General features: G+C 42.2%; 2 protein-coding genes across 3 annotated transcripts; both read left to right on the top strand.

Annotated features, from left to right (window-relative positions):
* The first annotated feature begins 686 nt into the window (after positions 1–686).
* Positions 687–4277, top strand: LOC120726527 (elongation factor 1-alpha). Its single transcript, XM_040020163.1, has 8 exons — positions 687–798; positions 1635–1789; positions 2292–2471; positions 2566–2862; positions 2947–3097; positions 3181–3437; positions 3519–3753; positions 3834–4277. Exons 2-8 carry the CDS (start codon positions 1646–1648, stop codon positions 3956–3958), a joined length of 1389 nt encoding a protein of 462 aa, XP_039876097.1. The 5' UTR covers positions 687–798; positions 1635–1645; the 3' UTR covers positions 3959–4277.
* LOC120726528 (elongation factor 1-alpha) lies at positions 753–14714 on the top strand. Of its 2 annotated transcripts, XM_040020164.1 has the most exons (9): positions 753–798; positions 1635–1645; positions 5615–5758; positions 7389–7568; positions 7665–7961; positions 8045–8195; positions 9707–9963; positions 11365–11599; positions 14338–14714. In XM_040020164.1, exons 3-9 carry the CDS (start codon positions 5615–5617, stop codon positions 14460–14462), a joined length of 1389 nt encoding a protein of 462 aa, XP_039876098.1. In that variant the 5' UTR covers positions 753–798; positions 1635–1645; the 3' UTR covers positions 14463–14714. The 2 variants fall into 2 exon arrangements, with proteins under 2 accessions (XP_039876098.1, XP_039876099.1); XM_040020165.1 differs by lacking the exons at positions 753–798; positions 1635–1645 and adding an exon at positions 4461–4591 and having other exon boundaries at positions 5606–5758.
* Positions 14715–15012: the final 298 nt, after the last annotated feature.

Here is a 15012-nt window from a genome sequence, read left to right as displayed (position 1 = left end):
TGACTGCAGTGCTAATTATAAGCCTGAATTATTATAAATAAGAATCAGGGTTTTTCCTGGCATAAACAGACCTTTTGGGAGAATGGAAGCTTGACTGTTATGGACATGAGTCTTTTTTGCCTTAACAGAAGTTTATGCATCTTCCAGTCACTTCTTGGCCACCTAATATATAAACGTGTATACGTAGCTTTAGTAAAGTACATTCTACTAGTTAATTTTTTCCTTGACTTGAAATTACATCATTTTTCTAAGAAATTACTAAGAAAAAAAACCCTAAAATATAATAAAAGTACTCTTTAATGTACAACAATACTACACATATTTCACTTAAATAGCATTAAAGTAGATTATTATTATTTTCCCTCAGCATCCTAGCATTTTGTGTTCTGATGTCTGGAAAATGTAAAAGTGTGCACCTTTTCATAATAAAAGTGGAGGAATTTGTGTGAAATCTAACTTTAAAGATGTGTTTTTCTGTATCTTTTAAGTCACCCTCGTTTCTCCCCTGGAGATTTTTTTAAAATGTAATTAATTAATTGTTATTATTATGTTTTTTGCTGCTGAATTTTATTCATATCACTGATGAGACATGATGCATGTTGCAGGGCTTCATTCGGCGGCGTGCTGACGTTTTTTGCAGGAATGTGTGTGATTTGCGGGGTTTTGCGCCGGGGAGGGTGACGGGAAATGAGGCCGCCTCCCATTGAGTATAAAACCTCCCAGTCCGGCCCCAGTCTTCCTCTTTCTGTTACCTGGCTTAGGGGCAGCAGCTTTGGCCGTGAAAACCCAGAAACACCGGTGAGTTTAGCTCCCATTCTTCACATAGAGAGGGACCCGGCCTCGGGCCTTTAACGGTTGTAGTTAAACGTGATTTGTTTAGGCGTTAGCATCTTCTTTGTGCTTCTTTCGTTTAATCCCAAACTTTGCTTTTTCGGTTACGTAACTTGACACTAACCTGTGGATTTAATTTTCGAGGGAATTAATCCTAAAAAAATGGTAATGGTCGTTCTCGCCTGATTGTATTTAACATGATAGTTTTTTGTGAGGTTTGTGCGTTAGTGGGTTTACTGGATGCTGTTTTTAAACTTTTGACGAAAGATTTTTTACGAGGGAGGAGAAAATGTAGAGTGGGCAACGGGAACAAAGGAGGGCTGCAAGACCGGAGATCCGAAGATGCTTGAATGGCATTTCTTCTCTCTCCTCACTGAAACAACTGCCCGTATTTATCCGGCAACAGGTGCTTGAAGTCCGGACGAGAGAGCTTCTGAATATTTGGCGATCTTTGTAACTTTATCCGACGTGGCCCAGTGGAGTAACACGTGTCTCGGCTGGCTTGTGGCCGAGTGAGGCCTAGCAGTAGCAGCCGCCTACTAGCGGCTAAAGCCTAGCGCCCGAGTAGCCATGGAGTTGAATTTCAGTTTTTAACTCCGTATAAATTAAAAAGACAATACGTTTCAGTAGGCTTTGTTTTTTTCACCGCCTTTCATTATGCCTACATGCCGGGATGGTTTCCTAATGTAGCCGGGCTCAAGATGCGATAGCTTAGTTGTACATGCATGTCTGTTAACGAAGCCTAACGGGTACTTAATAGTAAGTCTAACGCAATTTTTATTTTTATTTAATCTTGCCCACAGAAACTAAAACAATGGGAAAGGAAAAGACCCACATTAACATCGTGGTCATTGGCCATGTCGACTCCGGCAAGTCCACCTCCACCGGTCACTTGATCTACAAGTGCGGAGGAATCGACAAGAGAACCATCGAGAAGTTTGAGAAGGAAGCCGCTGAGGTAAGAGCTTGTGTATTTAGATACATTTTATCCATTTTGTCTTGAAAACAGTTTCTGTTAAAAAGTCCAAGATGGCGGCGTCGGCATGCCTTCCTCTGAGCTCAACTGCCCGGCACGAGGGTGTAACAGCCGTGTGCGCGCATGCGGGGTGGGGCTTAACGCGCGCAGAGCACTGGTGGTGAATGTGCACTTTGTCTGACAGTCTGAGGCCTCCAGTGAACAGAATAAAAGCTTAAAATTTACACACAAAACAAGGCACAACCTGTTTGAATATGACTTGCATACACTAAGATTTAGCAATACTTTTAATGCTTTTGGAAAATTGTGGGTTTTATGTTTGTACCTATCATAATAGGTGATTAAATGTCCCTTTTTGAGGAGGGGGGCTCCTGGTAATTTGAATACTGGATGCACTTAAAATTTCAATCTTAGGATCCACATTGAAATTTTCCATGTAGATATTTGGATTGACCTTAAATTTCATTAATTTCTTCCCCTTCAGATGGGAAAGGGCTCCTTCAAGTACGCCTGGGTGCTGGACAAACTGAAGGCCGAGCGTGAGCGTGGTATCACCATCGATATCGCTCTGTGGAAGTTCGAGACCAGCAAGTACTACGTGACCATCATTGATGCCCCTGGACACAGAGACTTCATCAAGAACATGATCACTGGTACCTCCCAGGTAAAAACTGAGCTCCAACATGAGGATTTGACTCCTGCAAACTTCGCCTTGCAGCGGACTTGGATCTAATCTGCATCCTGGTGTTGCTTTTCAGGCTGACTGCGCTGTGCTGATCGTTGCTGCTGGTGTTGGTGAGTTCGAGGCTGGTATCTCCAAGAACGGCCAGACCCGTGAGCACGCCCTGCTGGCCTTCACCCTGGGTGTAAAGCAGCTCATCGTTGGAGTCAACAAGATGGACTCCACCGAGCCCCCCTACAGCCAGGCTCGTTTTGAGGAAATCACCAAGGAAGTGAGCGCCTACATCAAGAAGATCGGCTACAACCCTGCCGCCGTTGCCTTCGTCCCCATCTCTGGATGGCACGGAGACAACATGCTGGAGACCAGTGACAAGGTGAGGACTGCTAGCCATTCCACACATCTCAATTTGCTAATCTGACTGAACATGGACTAAACAATCAATGACTTTTGTCTGTAGATGAGCTGGTTCAAGGGCTGGAAGATCGAGCGCAAGGACGGCAATGCCTCTGGAACCACCCTGCTGGAGGCTCTGGATGCCATCCTGCCACCTTCCCGCCCCACTGACAAGCCCCTCCGTCTGCCCCTGCAGGACGTCTACAAGATTGGCGGTGAGAACTGTCATAGTACTACAAAGCTAGTATTGCACTACACCCATGTTTTTCGGTGCTTTAACAATGTTTTAATTTCTCAGGTATTGGAACTGTACCCGTCGGCCGTGTTGAAACTGGTATCATCAAGCCCGGCACCGTCGTCACCTTCGCCCCTGTCAACCTGACCACTGAGGTGAAGTCCGTGGAGATGCACCACGAGTCTCTGCCCGAGGCCGTGCCCGGTGACAACGTTGGCTTCAACGTCAAGAACGTCTCCGTCAAGGAAATCCGTCGTGGATACGTTGCTGGCGACAGCAAGAACGACCCACCCAAGGGTGCTGAGAGCTTCAACGCTCAGGTTGGTGTGGCGATAATGGTGCTGAGCGTCTTCAGGGTTGGGTTGTGTTATGGAATTTGCTAACTTTTAGCGTGTCCACAGGTCATCATCCTGAACCACCCCGGTCAGATCGCTGCAGGCTATGCCCCTGTGCTGGATTGCCACACTGCCCACATTGCTTGCAAGTTCAGCGAGCTGGTTGAGAAGATCGACCGTCGTTCTGGCAAGAAGCTTGAGGACAGCCCCAAGTTCGTCAAGTCCGGAGATGCCGCCATTGTCAAACTGATCCCACAGAAGCCCATGGTTGTGGAGTCCTTCTCCAACTACCCTCCCCTCGGTAAGTTTGCTTCCCAGAAGCCCTACTTGATTTGACTAGGCATAATGTACAGCAGCTAACCCCACCTGCTCCTATTTCAGGTCGTTTCGCCGTGCGTGACATGAGGCAGACAGTGGCTGTCGGTGTCATCAAGTCTGTTATCCCCAAGGAAGTGTCCGGAAAGACAACCAAGGCTGCAGAGAAGGCTCAGAAGGGCAAGAAATGAATGGCCGTTCAGGGTATCCATCAACAAGACGTGTGCTGGCAGCAGCGGGCAACATCTTCCCTTACATCTCCCTCCCACCCTGGATCATCCTCACTGAGGCACAGCTCTATACTCAAGGACTGGCTTATGCTGATTAAAACCCATCGCAAGAGTTTTCGCAGGAAAAAGAACTCTATGGCATTGTCACTTACCTGAATCACATGACAGTGCCTCTTCTCAGTTGAGTTTAAGTTGGAAATGATTTAGAACTGTATCTCAATGTTAAAATGCCACATTTGATTGGAAAGAAGCTGCTGGTAACTAATAAAATATTGTCTCCGAAAAAATTGAAATTGGCTTGTCTGTATCCTTCACAGTTGCAGCTGGTATGACAGGCGAGCCTCTGTCATGTGCTGCAGCTGTTTTTTATCCATGCTATTTGTGTCCAGTGATGCACTTGTCATCCAATCGCCTCCATAGGAGATATGCCACCCCAGCCAATAGCACCCCTTATTTTAGTCTGACACACAGCAAGAGCAATGCACATCCCTCCCTCTCCTCTAGTTCGGTATATAAACACCGGAGAGATCACGCTCTGTCCTTTTTTTGCCTCTGCTCGAAATCTCTGGACGTCTTGGTAGTTGCTGGACACAGGTTGGTGAATTTAATTTAAAATGCAGCTGTTGGAGCTAAATTTTTAGCATTGATGCATTTCCACAAAAGCTGGGGTAGTAGAGGGCTTAAATCATCAACTGATGGCTAGAGCCAGAAACCTTAGTAATCCATTCAGTGAAACGTAGCATTAAGAATTCTCATTGAAAGGTTTAAAACGTGCCAGCTCACCTTATTTGCTTCTCCTGGCTCGTTTTAGCCTGTCTGGTTCACTTGTAAGGGTCCACATCAGGATTTTTAGGCAGGCGCTGGGGACAGATGTCAAAAACGAGTCGCCAGGTTGTTTCTGCCAGTCATGGTAGCCCTGTTATTTCCACCTGCGTGAACGCGCGCATTGACTCTCAATGCTGTATGTTCGGGTGCGCGCTTGCATCAGTTGACAACATGGCGGCTCCGCGCTCCCGACGGGTGCAACATGGAGGAGAGGAGCCGGTTTTCATCCAGCACGCACATGGCGTGTGACTCATCAGCGTCCCACCTCGGTGTCCTTAATGTTTATAGATGGTGTCCTTTATTTATTAAAAAAAAAAAGCACCCCCTCCCCAATAGTCTCTTATGTTCAAAACGTATATTAGCATACTGCAGCCATTTACAATTCATACGACTTTGCGTATTTTTTGTTGCGCAAGGACCGCCTAGCTAACATTACTTAACCTCTAATGCCGCAGTTACAGCAAAGTGGAAAGAAACAGTTTATTACTACATTTTGACAAGTTAATTTTCAATTTAATTGGCTTCATAAAACTCCTGGGGAATGACCAAGAACAAGGCCTGTGAGATAAATTGGAGCCTGAATTATTTCATTTTATTAAACACGAATCCCCCATTAATTTAATAACTCTGCAGAAAAACAGGGATCCTTAACGTTCGGTGAAGGCAATGAGCCACAATGGCGTTCACTGGGCTCACACCATTTTGGGGACAACTACTATTATATATGGCACATTATGTATTTGAAAAGTGGAAATGACTGCTCCTCATGTTGTTTAAAAACAGTAAATCGAAATGGGAAAGGAAAAGACCCACATTAACATCGTGGTCATCGGACATGTCGACTCCGGCAAGTCCACCACCACCGGTCACCTGATCTACAAGTGCGGAGGAATCGACAAGAGAACCATCGAGAAGTTTGAGAAGGAAGCCGCTGAGGTGGGTGACTGCGGCCTAATCTTAGGCTTTTTACCGCATAAACACTGTATGGGATATAACAGTTAGACTCTGAGGTAAAATGCCATAACAGTAGACGGTGGGGTGTGGTGGAATAACTGTTCAATGATATTATTTGGGTAAAACCGCCATCTACTGTTAAAAAATACACACTGCCCTCAAGCGCAAAATACGCATAAAGATTTAAATGTTAGGTTAATTTATGTCGTGCAAAATAAGAGTTAAAATCTTGCTTGTATATAATTATATATTTGAGATTACGCAACATTTTAGGGGAAACTGAATTAATTAAACATTGAAAGTGAAATTTATTAAACATTCAATTCATTTTTTAATATAGCGACAAATCACTGCTTTCCCCTTAAGGTGGTTTATAATCTAATGTAAAGACCATACAATATAATATAATCATTATACATGATATATATCATGAAAATTATATCTGTTATAATTTTTTACTTGTATATTATAACATGAAATGTTCCAATAACCAATGTTTTTGGATACATTCTGTATTCTACGATAGGACTAGGATGAATACAGGATATTAGCACTGAAACCTAGGGCTCAGTAAGGCACAGACATTGAAGGATGCCAAAGAATGCTTAGCAGACCTTGAACACAAGAATTTAACAAAGACAAACACAAGGCAGAAAAATGCAGCATTTTCATAAGAAAACCTGTTTTAATCAATTCACAAAACATACAAAAACATACAGAAACTATTCTGGTTGACTGTATAAGGTACAAAAAAATGTTATGTTTTACATAATTTTTCTCACCTAGCCTGTAAATTTTTTGGTGCTATTAGGCTGAACAGAGGTTCATTTTTTAAAAGTATCCTCTCCTGAATGTAAGCTGAAGAAAAACAGCTTTAGGTCTAGAAAAAAATTATTTAAAAATAAGACTTATTTATGAGGTACTGAATTAACCAAACCGAGTTTTCCCTGCTTATTAAAGTTTTTGTTTCGTGGCAAAACATGTTTTGGCCTTACACCACAAAAGATTTTAACCATTTTTTAGTAGGGTTTACTTTACTTAAGAATAAGTTAATTATATATATTTTGTTTGCTTATGAAATGGGTAAAAAATGTAACAAAGCCCTTGGCGAACCTGATGCACCCACAAACTGATGCAACTGAATTAAATTCAGCTGTCATTATGATTTTTAACCTTAACACAGTAATTTTACTGCAGCATATACCTCTGAAAACGCTGCAACCAGATTAACAGAATCAACCTTTCAGGATGTACCTCTGTTAAACAAGCTAACTCAGATTGTCTGCCTAGCGTAGTTGCATAATCACCCCTTAAAAAGCTCATTATGAGCCAGTTAAAAGGTGATTTTACCTTTTCAGATTAAGGGATTAACTGGAGTTTAGTATTTGTATTTTGTCAAAGGTTCAAGGTCATGAACACTGTGGTGAAGGATGCTTGTATTTCTATAAGATTAACAATAAATTAAAATAGTAAAGTAAAATTCTCTAAATTCAGTTCTGTTAAAGCTGGACTTCAGTTTTCTCAGATCTATGAATAAAACCGATTAAATAAAATCTCTTCTGTAAAACCTTTCTGACTGATTCTTCCCTCTACTTTGCTTTTTGTGGTTTAGATGGGAAAGGGCTCCTTCAAGTACGCCTGGGTGCTGGACAAACTGAAGGCAGAGCGTGAGCGTGGTATCACCATCGATATCGCTCTGTGGAAGTTCGAGACCAGCAAGTACTACGTGACCATCATTGATGCCCCTGGACACAGAGACTTCATCAAGAACATGATCACTGGTACCTCCCAGGTAAAAACAATAAGCTCCAACATGAGGATTTGACTCCTGCAAACTTCGCCTTGCAGCGGACTTGGATCTAATCTGCATCCTGGTGTTGCTTTTCAGGCTGACTGCGCTGTGCTGATCGTTGCTGCTGGTGTTGGTGAGTTCGAGGCTGGTATCTCCAAGAACGGCCAGACCCGTGAGCACGCCCTGCTGGCCTACACTCTGGGTGTAAAGCAGCTCATCGTCGGAGTCAACAAGATGGACTCCACCGAGCCCCCCTACAGCCAGAAGCGTTTTGAGGAAATCACCAAGGAAGTGAGCGCCTACATCAAGAAGATCGGCTACAACCCCGCCACGGTTGCCTTCGTCCCCATCTCCGGATGGCATGGAGACAACATGCTGGAGCCCAGTGACAAGGTGAGGGGTTCAAAGCACACCCCAGTGTAGACGTCTGCTCGAAGAGTCTTTCTCTTCACTTCCTCTCATTTTCTACACTTTAGATGGCCTGGTTCAAGGGCTGGAAGATCGAGCGCAAGGAAGGCGGAGCCACAGGCACCACCCTGCTGGAGGCTCTGGACTCCATCATGCCACCTTCCCGCCCCACCGACAAACCTCTGCGTCTGCCCCTGCAGGACGTCTACAAGATTGGCGGTAAGTAAAGCCACACAGCACCCTGTAAAACCAGTAAGTCATCACGCATCTCAAGGAAATAGTAAAACCTGTGTCTCTTCCCACTCGTGGCTCGCTCCAAAAGCGAGTCAGTGCCCACAAACTCCCATTTTTAAATGCCTACAGTAAAAAACTACCTCTAAAGGTAGTTTTTAAAAAGTAATTTATTTGGATTTGATTAAGGTTTAAAGTTAAGAGGTGTGATTGCTGAGATTGACACAGATTTATTGTTGACTTCCTGACCTCACTTCCACTAATCGGTGTCTGGACTGGACCTTCAGACCCTGTTTGTGCTTTTTGTGCCTTCTGGAACATTTTTAATGCAATAATTTGAATAATGATACGACTTGCTGTGTGGTAAAAACCATCCAAGTTTATGCTTTTAATTAGTTTATTATTCTTTTATTATATACAGATTTGCATCTGTGCAGTGCACCTGCAGAGTTTATGGATAACTTTTAGTGGTTTTTGGACCCTCAAAACTAATATAGCTGCAAACAAAACACAAATAGTCTGATTCCGACAACCGCTGTGTTCCTCTACTCTGAAATCACCAGCAACAAGCTTATTAATTTCCCTCATTGCCGTTTCCGAGCTGTAGCATCAGCATCGTTCTCCTCAGTAGTATCTGAGCACCAGCAGGAAATAATGAAAATACTTAAACAATCTAAAGGTCGACCTTGCTGTCATTACGTTTGCTGACCCCAGCTGCAGGATTGCGTGAGTGTAATGTAGAGCTGATTGTTATGAGAGTCAAAGATGGACAGAAGCAGTACAAATATTTCAGGGGTTTTCTATTTTATGTTTTTTGTTTTGTCACAACAGAAATAACAAAGAAATGCCTTATAACAGGATCTGATTGCTGATTTGATGATTGTAAAAGTAACTAAATCACTGGCAAATCACTCGTTGTGTTCATTTTTACGACAAAAAAAGTAATCTAAATACTTTGCAGTGCTGTTTTGTATTGTGTTACATCCAGTGCTTTTCAGAGTGATTAATAAGAAAACTGTAAAACCTCCTTCATAAACATCTTGGGTAGTTTGAAATAATATATCAGGAAAAGCAAAGAGGATATTTAATTATGAAAATCTTGTCACCTCAGTTTAGTTGATAACATTAAAGCCACGTTAGATTCCAGAATCAAAACACCTTACTTTTATTGTTTTAAGTTGTTTAAGCTTTATTTAGCTTTAACTATTAAAATGTATTTCTTTGTTTATATGTTTTTGGACTATTTTATTTCTTTACTGCTGCTATTATTTTAAATTCTATGAAGCTTCTTCTACCTCTGGTTTTACAGGACTTACAAATGTAATTTTATTATTAATACTAAAAACAGTACACAATAAAAACCCAGCTGCCTCTTCCTCACTGTTTTAAGTGTTTAACCAATCAGATCAGTCTTTATTTACAAAAGCAGAAAAGCTTGAATACTAAAAAAAAAGACAAGTCAGATATGGAGGAGCGCTGACTTCTCTCCCTTCCGTCAGGTATCGGAACCGTTCCCGTCGGCCGTGTTGAGACCGGTATCCTGAAGCCCGGCATGGTCGTCACTTTCGCTCCCCCCAACCTGACCACAGAGGTGAAGTCCGTGGAGATGCACCACGAGTCTCTGTCTGAAGCTCTGCCCGGTGACAACGTCGGCTTCAACGTCAAGAACGTCTCCGTCAAGGAAATCCGCCGTGGAAACGTGGCCGGCGACAGCAAGAACGACCCACCCCAGGCTGCGGAGAACTTCACCGCCCAGGTAAGCATAAAGAAAAGATTAAACATGTGATAATAAACATGCACACAGTTATTTTTGTAGATTATACATGAAGCAGGTACACAGCAACACTTCAGTATAATGCTTTACACTGCTTAAATCCAAACTAATCTCAGGGCCACCCATAAATAAATACATTTAAAATGAAATAGTTTCTTCTTATTAATTCACTGATTCCTTTCAGTCTTCCGATGGTTTCCATGTTGAGAGTGATTCCCCATTTATTTATTTATTTATCAGGAAAGACTCTGGCCAAGAAGGCACATCATTACTTTACCTCTGCCTCCTGACAGCCCCTACTCCAGTCTAAGTTCTTTAGAAGTAATTTCATTCTTTAATGTCGATATTTGTTGATAATTGTGAACTAATTCACAAAACTGAAAATGAAGCGTTTCTGTTAACAGGTTAATGATAAATGACTTCTCGTGGCTTACCTGCAGCATCTGCAGGCCCCACCAGTGTACCACAGCCCTGATTTCGGGAATCAGCTCACCCAGTTTGTAAATCAATCATGATTTATTAGTTACACATTTTTAACCACTGAGCATTAAAGGGGATCTTTATCAGTTCAGTGTAAAGAGCACTTTGTTTTCTTTAGAGCTGTCAAAGGTTTGAGAAACATCTTTTGTTTTGCTGTTTTAAGGTTTGTCTTGGGCTTTATTTGTCCTGTTTCCCATACCTGCATATGGAAAAAACAAACTGACCACTAAATAATGGCTGACAAACAAATAAAAGCAAAAACAAAATACAGGTGGACCCCTGCTGGATTGTGAAGGTACTGCAGGCAAGAGGTCCTTCACAAATAAATAAATAGCTTTTGTTTGAAAAGTTTTAAACCAAGTAAATCATATAGTGTCTATTACCTATTTTGACACCTTCTAATTAAAATTTAATTTTTTAATTACTCATTTATCTGATTTTTTTAAATCTGAAAACTATGGCCTCATCACTGTTTATGTCTACTACATTTATTCAGGTAAAAAATGACAGAATTACATGACTGTCTATCCTATTCTGAGGCGAAGTCTCCCAATACTAGAGAAAAAAATCAGCAAGTGGAGTCCTTATTTAATGTAGTCCAAGTATTTCCACTTAGGCCTCTTAGCTGTGATTAAACCAAGCATGAGTACGAGAATTTGAACCAGTTTGTTTAAAAGCACATCTTCATCGACAGACATCCCCCTAAGAAAAGCTGCACAGAAAACTAAAAATGTTAAAGTTGAAGGAAATGTTTTTGGAGCTTAATCCAGAAAGGAATACAATCCTGGATAGCCCCCCCCCTCCTCATTTCGGTTATTTCTGTCACAAATAGAAGTCCAGTAATAAACTGAGGAAGGATATTGATCTCAAAGTACAACACTTCCCTCATTTCTCCCTTCATAGGTCATCATCCTGAACCACCCCGGCCAGATCGCCCAGGGTTACGCCCCCGTGCTGGACTGCCACACCGCTCACATCGCCTGCAAATTCAGTGAGCTCAAAGAGAAGATTGACCGTCGTTCTGGCAAGAAGCTTGAGGACAACCCCAAGGCTCTGAAGTCAGGAGATGCCGCCATCATCACCATGGTGCCTGGAAAACCCATGTGTGTCGAGAGCTTCTCCCAGTACCCTCCCCTTGGTGAGTAAAAACGCTGTTTGTCTCGAAGATAATTATGTGTCAGCCTTTCCTTTAAAGCTGCAGTAACAGTGCAGTCGTGGTTAAAATTGCTGTGTGCTTGGAATGTTACATCAGGTCGGTTTGTGAGTGTTTCCGTGAATTATTTTGGGTTTTATGGTAATTTTATTATCGAGTGAAATTAATTGAAGCTTCATCATGACAAAGTTTGTGTTTTTGGGGTGCTCATTGTGGCCCAAAAAAAATATTTCAGCACCCTGGGCCTTTAAAGGGGTCACATCCAGCTCCATATTTGAAAGTGTGGTCAGGTTTAACAATATATCTGTGACTTGAGATCATTTAACCTCATGTGATCTGTCATGATTAATAGAATAGAATAGATCTTTATTGTCACTGTTACAAGAACAGTGAAACACAGTTTGGTATCTCTCCGTTAGCAGCATATAGAAATTTAACATTAAAATTCCTTCAGAATAAGAGAAAAAAAAAACAAAAACAAAAAAAAGAGAAACAAAAAAAATGGACTTGAAGTTTAAGAGGTGCCTACACAGTGAATGTATGTAACAACGTAAGTGTCTACACAGATATGTACAAGGTATATACAAGTTATATATGCTATATAAAAGAGCAGGTGCAATATAGGGTGCAATGTGATGGCAGTGAACTTTGAGTAAGAGCTAGGACTAGAGGTAGGAATGCTGGTTGCTTTATACTACAATAAATGCAGTTTATAAATACAGTGAAAATGTCCATAAATGTTAACAGCACAGTTAACCGTTAACCTTCAATCAGGGTGGAGGTAGGGCATGTTTCTATTGAGCCTGTTTGTCTTTGACCTGATTGACCTGTAGCGTTTACCAGAGGGGGGGGGGGTGTCCAGTGTCCAGGTGCGACAGGTCCTTGATGATGATACTGCTTCTCCGCTGAAGTCCGCCAGTATAAATGTCTCTGGAGGGGGTTAGTGAAGTGCCAATTGCCCGCACTGCTGCCCTCTCCACCCGCTGCAGTTTTCTCTTGTCCTCCACGGTACAGCAGTTAAACCGGAGTGTACAGCAGTAGGTCAGAAGGTGGTGGAGCGGTAGAAGTTGATTAGCAGTCAGTTTTGGTCTAATTGGGCCCTGATGCAGCTTCCTGACAAAGTACATTCTTTGTTGTGGTTTTCCTACCTGATGGAAAATGTTTCTGGAGCAGGTAATGTTGGCCGAGATATGGACCCCAGGAAACCTAAAGCTTTCTACCCTTTCTATCCCTTCCCATCAATGTAGAGGGCGGAGTGCTCAGATTGCTTTGTTCTTCTGAAGTCGATTACTCCTTGGCCTTGGCTGTGTTCAGATGTAGGTTGTTGTTGTCACCTATTAAATGTTACAGCAAATATTTCTGGCACAACTTCACCTACTTCCAAGGTGCGTGAAGAGGATGAAAAAGTCACAAAGAGGAATGATCTAACCAGCCCTGTTGCAAGACACTTCAATGATAAACATCCAGATTCACCTCTATTCTTTCTAGGCATTGAAGCCATTAAACTAAACCAAAGAGGTGGTAATATTAATTTAAAAACAGAGAAGCATTTTGGATATTCTGTTTTAAGAGTCTGCACCCTAGAGGCATGAATGAGGATTTTTCTATCAATGAGTTTTTGTGAACTGTACCCTTTTTTAAATTCTTTTTTACCTGTTACTTTGCTCTGTCAATCATTCTCGCATGGGTAATGTTTATCTATTTATTTATTTATATTTATTTTTTCAATAAAAGAAGGAGTAGCATTCTAGATGTCTAGCATTCTGTCTTTCTACAAATGTTTTTCCATGTGATGATGTCCTCTTTTTTTTAATCTAACTGCTGCACTGACTTCTTTTTGAATTAATTTTTTTCTTTTTAATCGTTTTTTGTATATTTGTAATATTCTTATTATGTATTTCATGCATGTATTTTAAGACAGGTGGGGATTATGTCTCCTCACCCCCGTCTTCATCATTAATGACTTAGTCCAGTAGCCGACCTAGTCCACAAGCCGAAACTTGTTGGTCAGGCAATAAAGTTGTTCCTCTTCCCTTCAAGCGTTGCTGGAGTTCCTGTATTGTGACCTATTAAATGTTGCACAATATTCTTTAGTCTAAGGAGCTTGGAAAGAAAAGCGTCTGGACTTCTTTAAGTTGCTTGAAGACGTTTCACCTCGTCTTAATGGGCCCCCTAATGATCCTCTACCTAATCATCGAGCCAGGTGTGAAAACGGGTATAGGTCACCATCAGCCAAGGTTTCAGGTGAGCTCATTGTGAAACCTAGCCCCACCCTGTCATGTGATTTCCTGAGGTCAGATGGCCCAAGATGTGAGTGGGCGTTAAGGCGTCTGGGAAAGGATCTCAAAACTGGATTATAGATGGCAGATCTGGATAAAGATGGTAGCTCACAGTGGACATAAATGGCTTCTTTCACTCCTCTTTGAAACCATCAGTCTTTTCTGTCCAAAATGTGAACATTTGCTTCCTTGAAAGAGTGACCTTTGACCTTTAGATGCAGATGAACTGCTGAGTCTTGTCCCGTGGAGGTGGCTCTTCTTTGTTGTGCCATACGAACCTTCACAGACATATTCATTAATGTAGTTATAACCTGTTATAACTGTTGTTATAACCCATTATGAGACTTAATCAAGCTGTCTTTTGAATTGTGAAGTTCAAACTTAAAAACTTTTTAAGGTTTTGTTTCAAGCCTCTCATTGACTCCTCTCTCCATTTCCTCTCAGGCCGCTTTGCCGTGCGTGACATGAGGCAAACCGTTGCCGTTGGCGTCATCAAGTCCGTCGAGAAGAAGGTTGCCAGCGGTGGAAAGGTCACCAAGTCCGCACAGAAAGCCGACAAAAAGAAATGAATCCTCGTGCAGGAGGTCCACCGACAAGTCGCGTCTCAGCAGCAGCGGGCCGCCCCATCCTCCCTTCCCCCCTTCCATCCAGCGCCGTCTTCTCTGAGGCAGAGCTCTCTACTCAAGGACTGGCTTATGCTGATTAAAACCCATCGGAAGAGTTTCCGTAGGAAAGGAAGGTTCGTGCCTTCAAGGGAAAACTACCATCATGATTACATTTAAACCAAAACAATAAAAATCTCAAACATTGCCAAATGAAAACGCCTTTTTTGTGTTTATTGACTGCAGACAGTGGCAGCACTGGTTCTTTTATGCACTTTTCTGCTCTACCTGAGCACTCAAACACTTCATACATGCCTCATTCACCCATTCATACCAGCATTTTGCTCTATGCTTCAGTGCTTTCTAGCTACCATTTAATATCTTGCCAAAAGGATATTTGGCATACAGCGCCGAGCAGAGGGCATCGGGTCAAACAGGTGGTGGGCGGGGTGCAAGGGGTCACCTGTGATGGCCCTGGTTTTCCAGACACAGGAGGATTTGGCGATGGCATCCAGGG

The sequence above is a fragment of the Simochromis diagramma genome, unplaced genomic scaffold, assembly GCF_900408965.1.
Source record: "Simochromis diagramma unplaced genomic scaffold, fSimDia1.1 OVJJ01000753.1, whole genome shotgun sequence".
Lineage (NCBI taxonomy): Eukaryota > Metazoa > Chordata > Actinopteri > Cichliformes > Cichlidae > Simochromis > Simochromis diagramma.
Note: the sequence above shows the minus strand (reverse complement) of the source record. Positions and strands in the feature narration are given on the sequence as shown.

What these genes read in the sequence shown, in the direction of transcription:
- LOC120726527 (XM_040020163.1), top strand. Translation starts at nt 1,646, where the DNA reads ATGGGAAAGGAAAAGACCCACATTAACATCGTGGTCATTGGCCATGTC. An exon ending in TTGAGAAGGAAGCCGCTGAG is followed by an intron (nt 1,790 to 2,291) that starts GTAAGAGCTTGT and finishes CTTCCCCTTCAG; the next exon opens with ATGGGAAAGGGCTCCTTCAA. An exon ending in GGACGTCTACAAGATTGGCG is followed by an intron (nt 3,098 to 3,180) that starts GTGAGAACTGTC and finishes TTAATTTCTCAG; the next exon opens with GTATTGGAACTGTACCCGTC.
- LOC120726528 (XM_040020164.1), top strand. Translation starts at nt 5,615, where the DNA reads ATGGGAAAGGAAAAGACCCACATTAACATCGTGGTCATCGGACATGTC. An exon ending in TTGAGAAGGAAGCCGCTGAG is followed by an intron (nt 5,759 to 7,388) that starts GTGGGTGACTGC and finishes TTTGTGGTTTAG; the next exon opens with ATGGGAAAGGGCTCCTTCAA. An exon ending in CTCCCAGTACCCTCCCCTTG is followed by an intron (nt 11,600 to 14,337) that starts GTGAGTAAAAAC and finishes ATTTCCTCTCAG; the next exon opens with GCCGCTTTGCCGTGCGTGAC.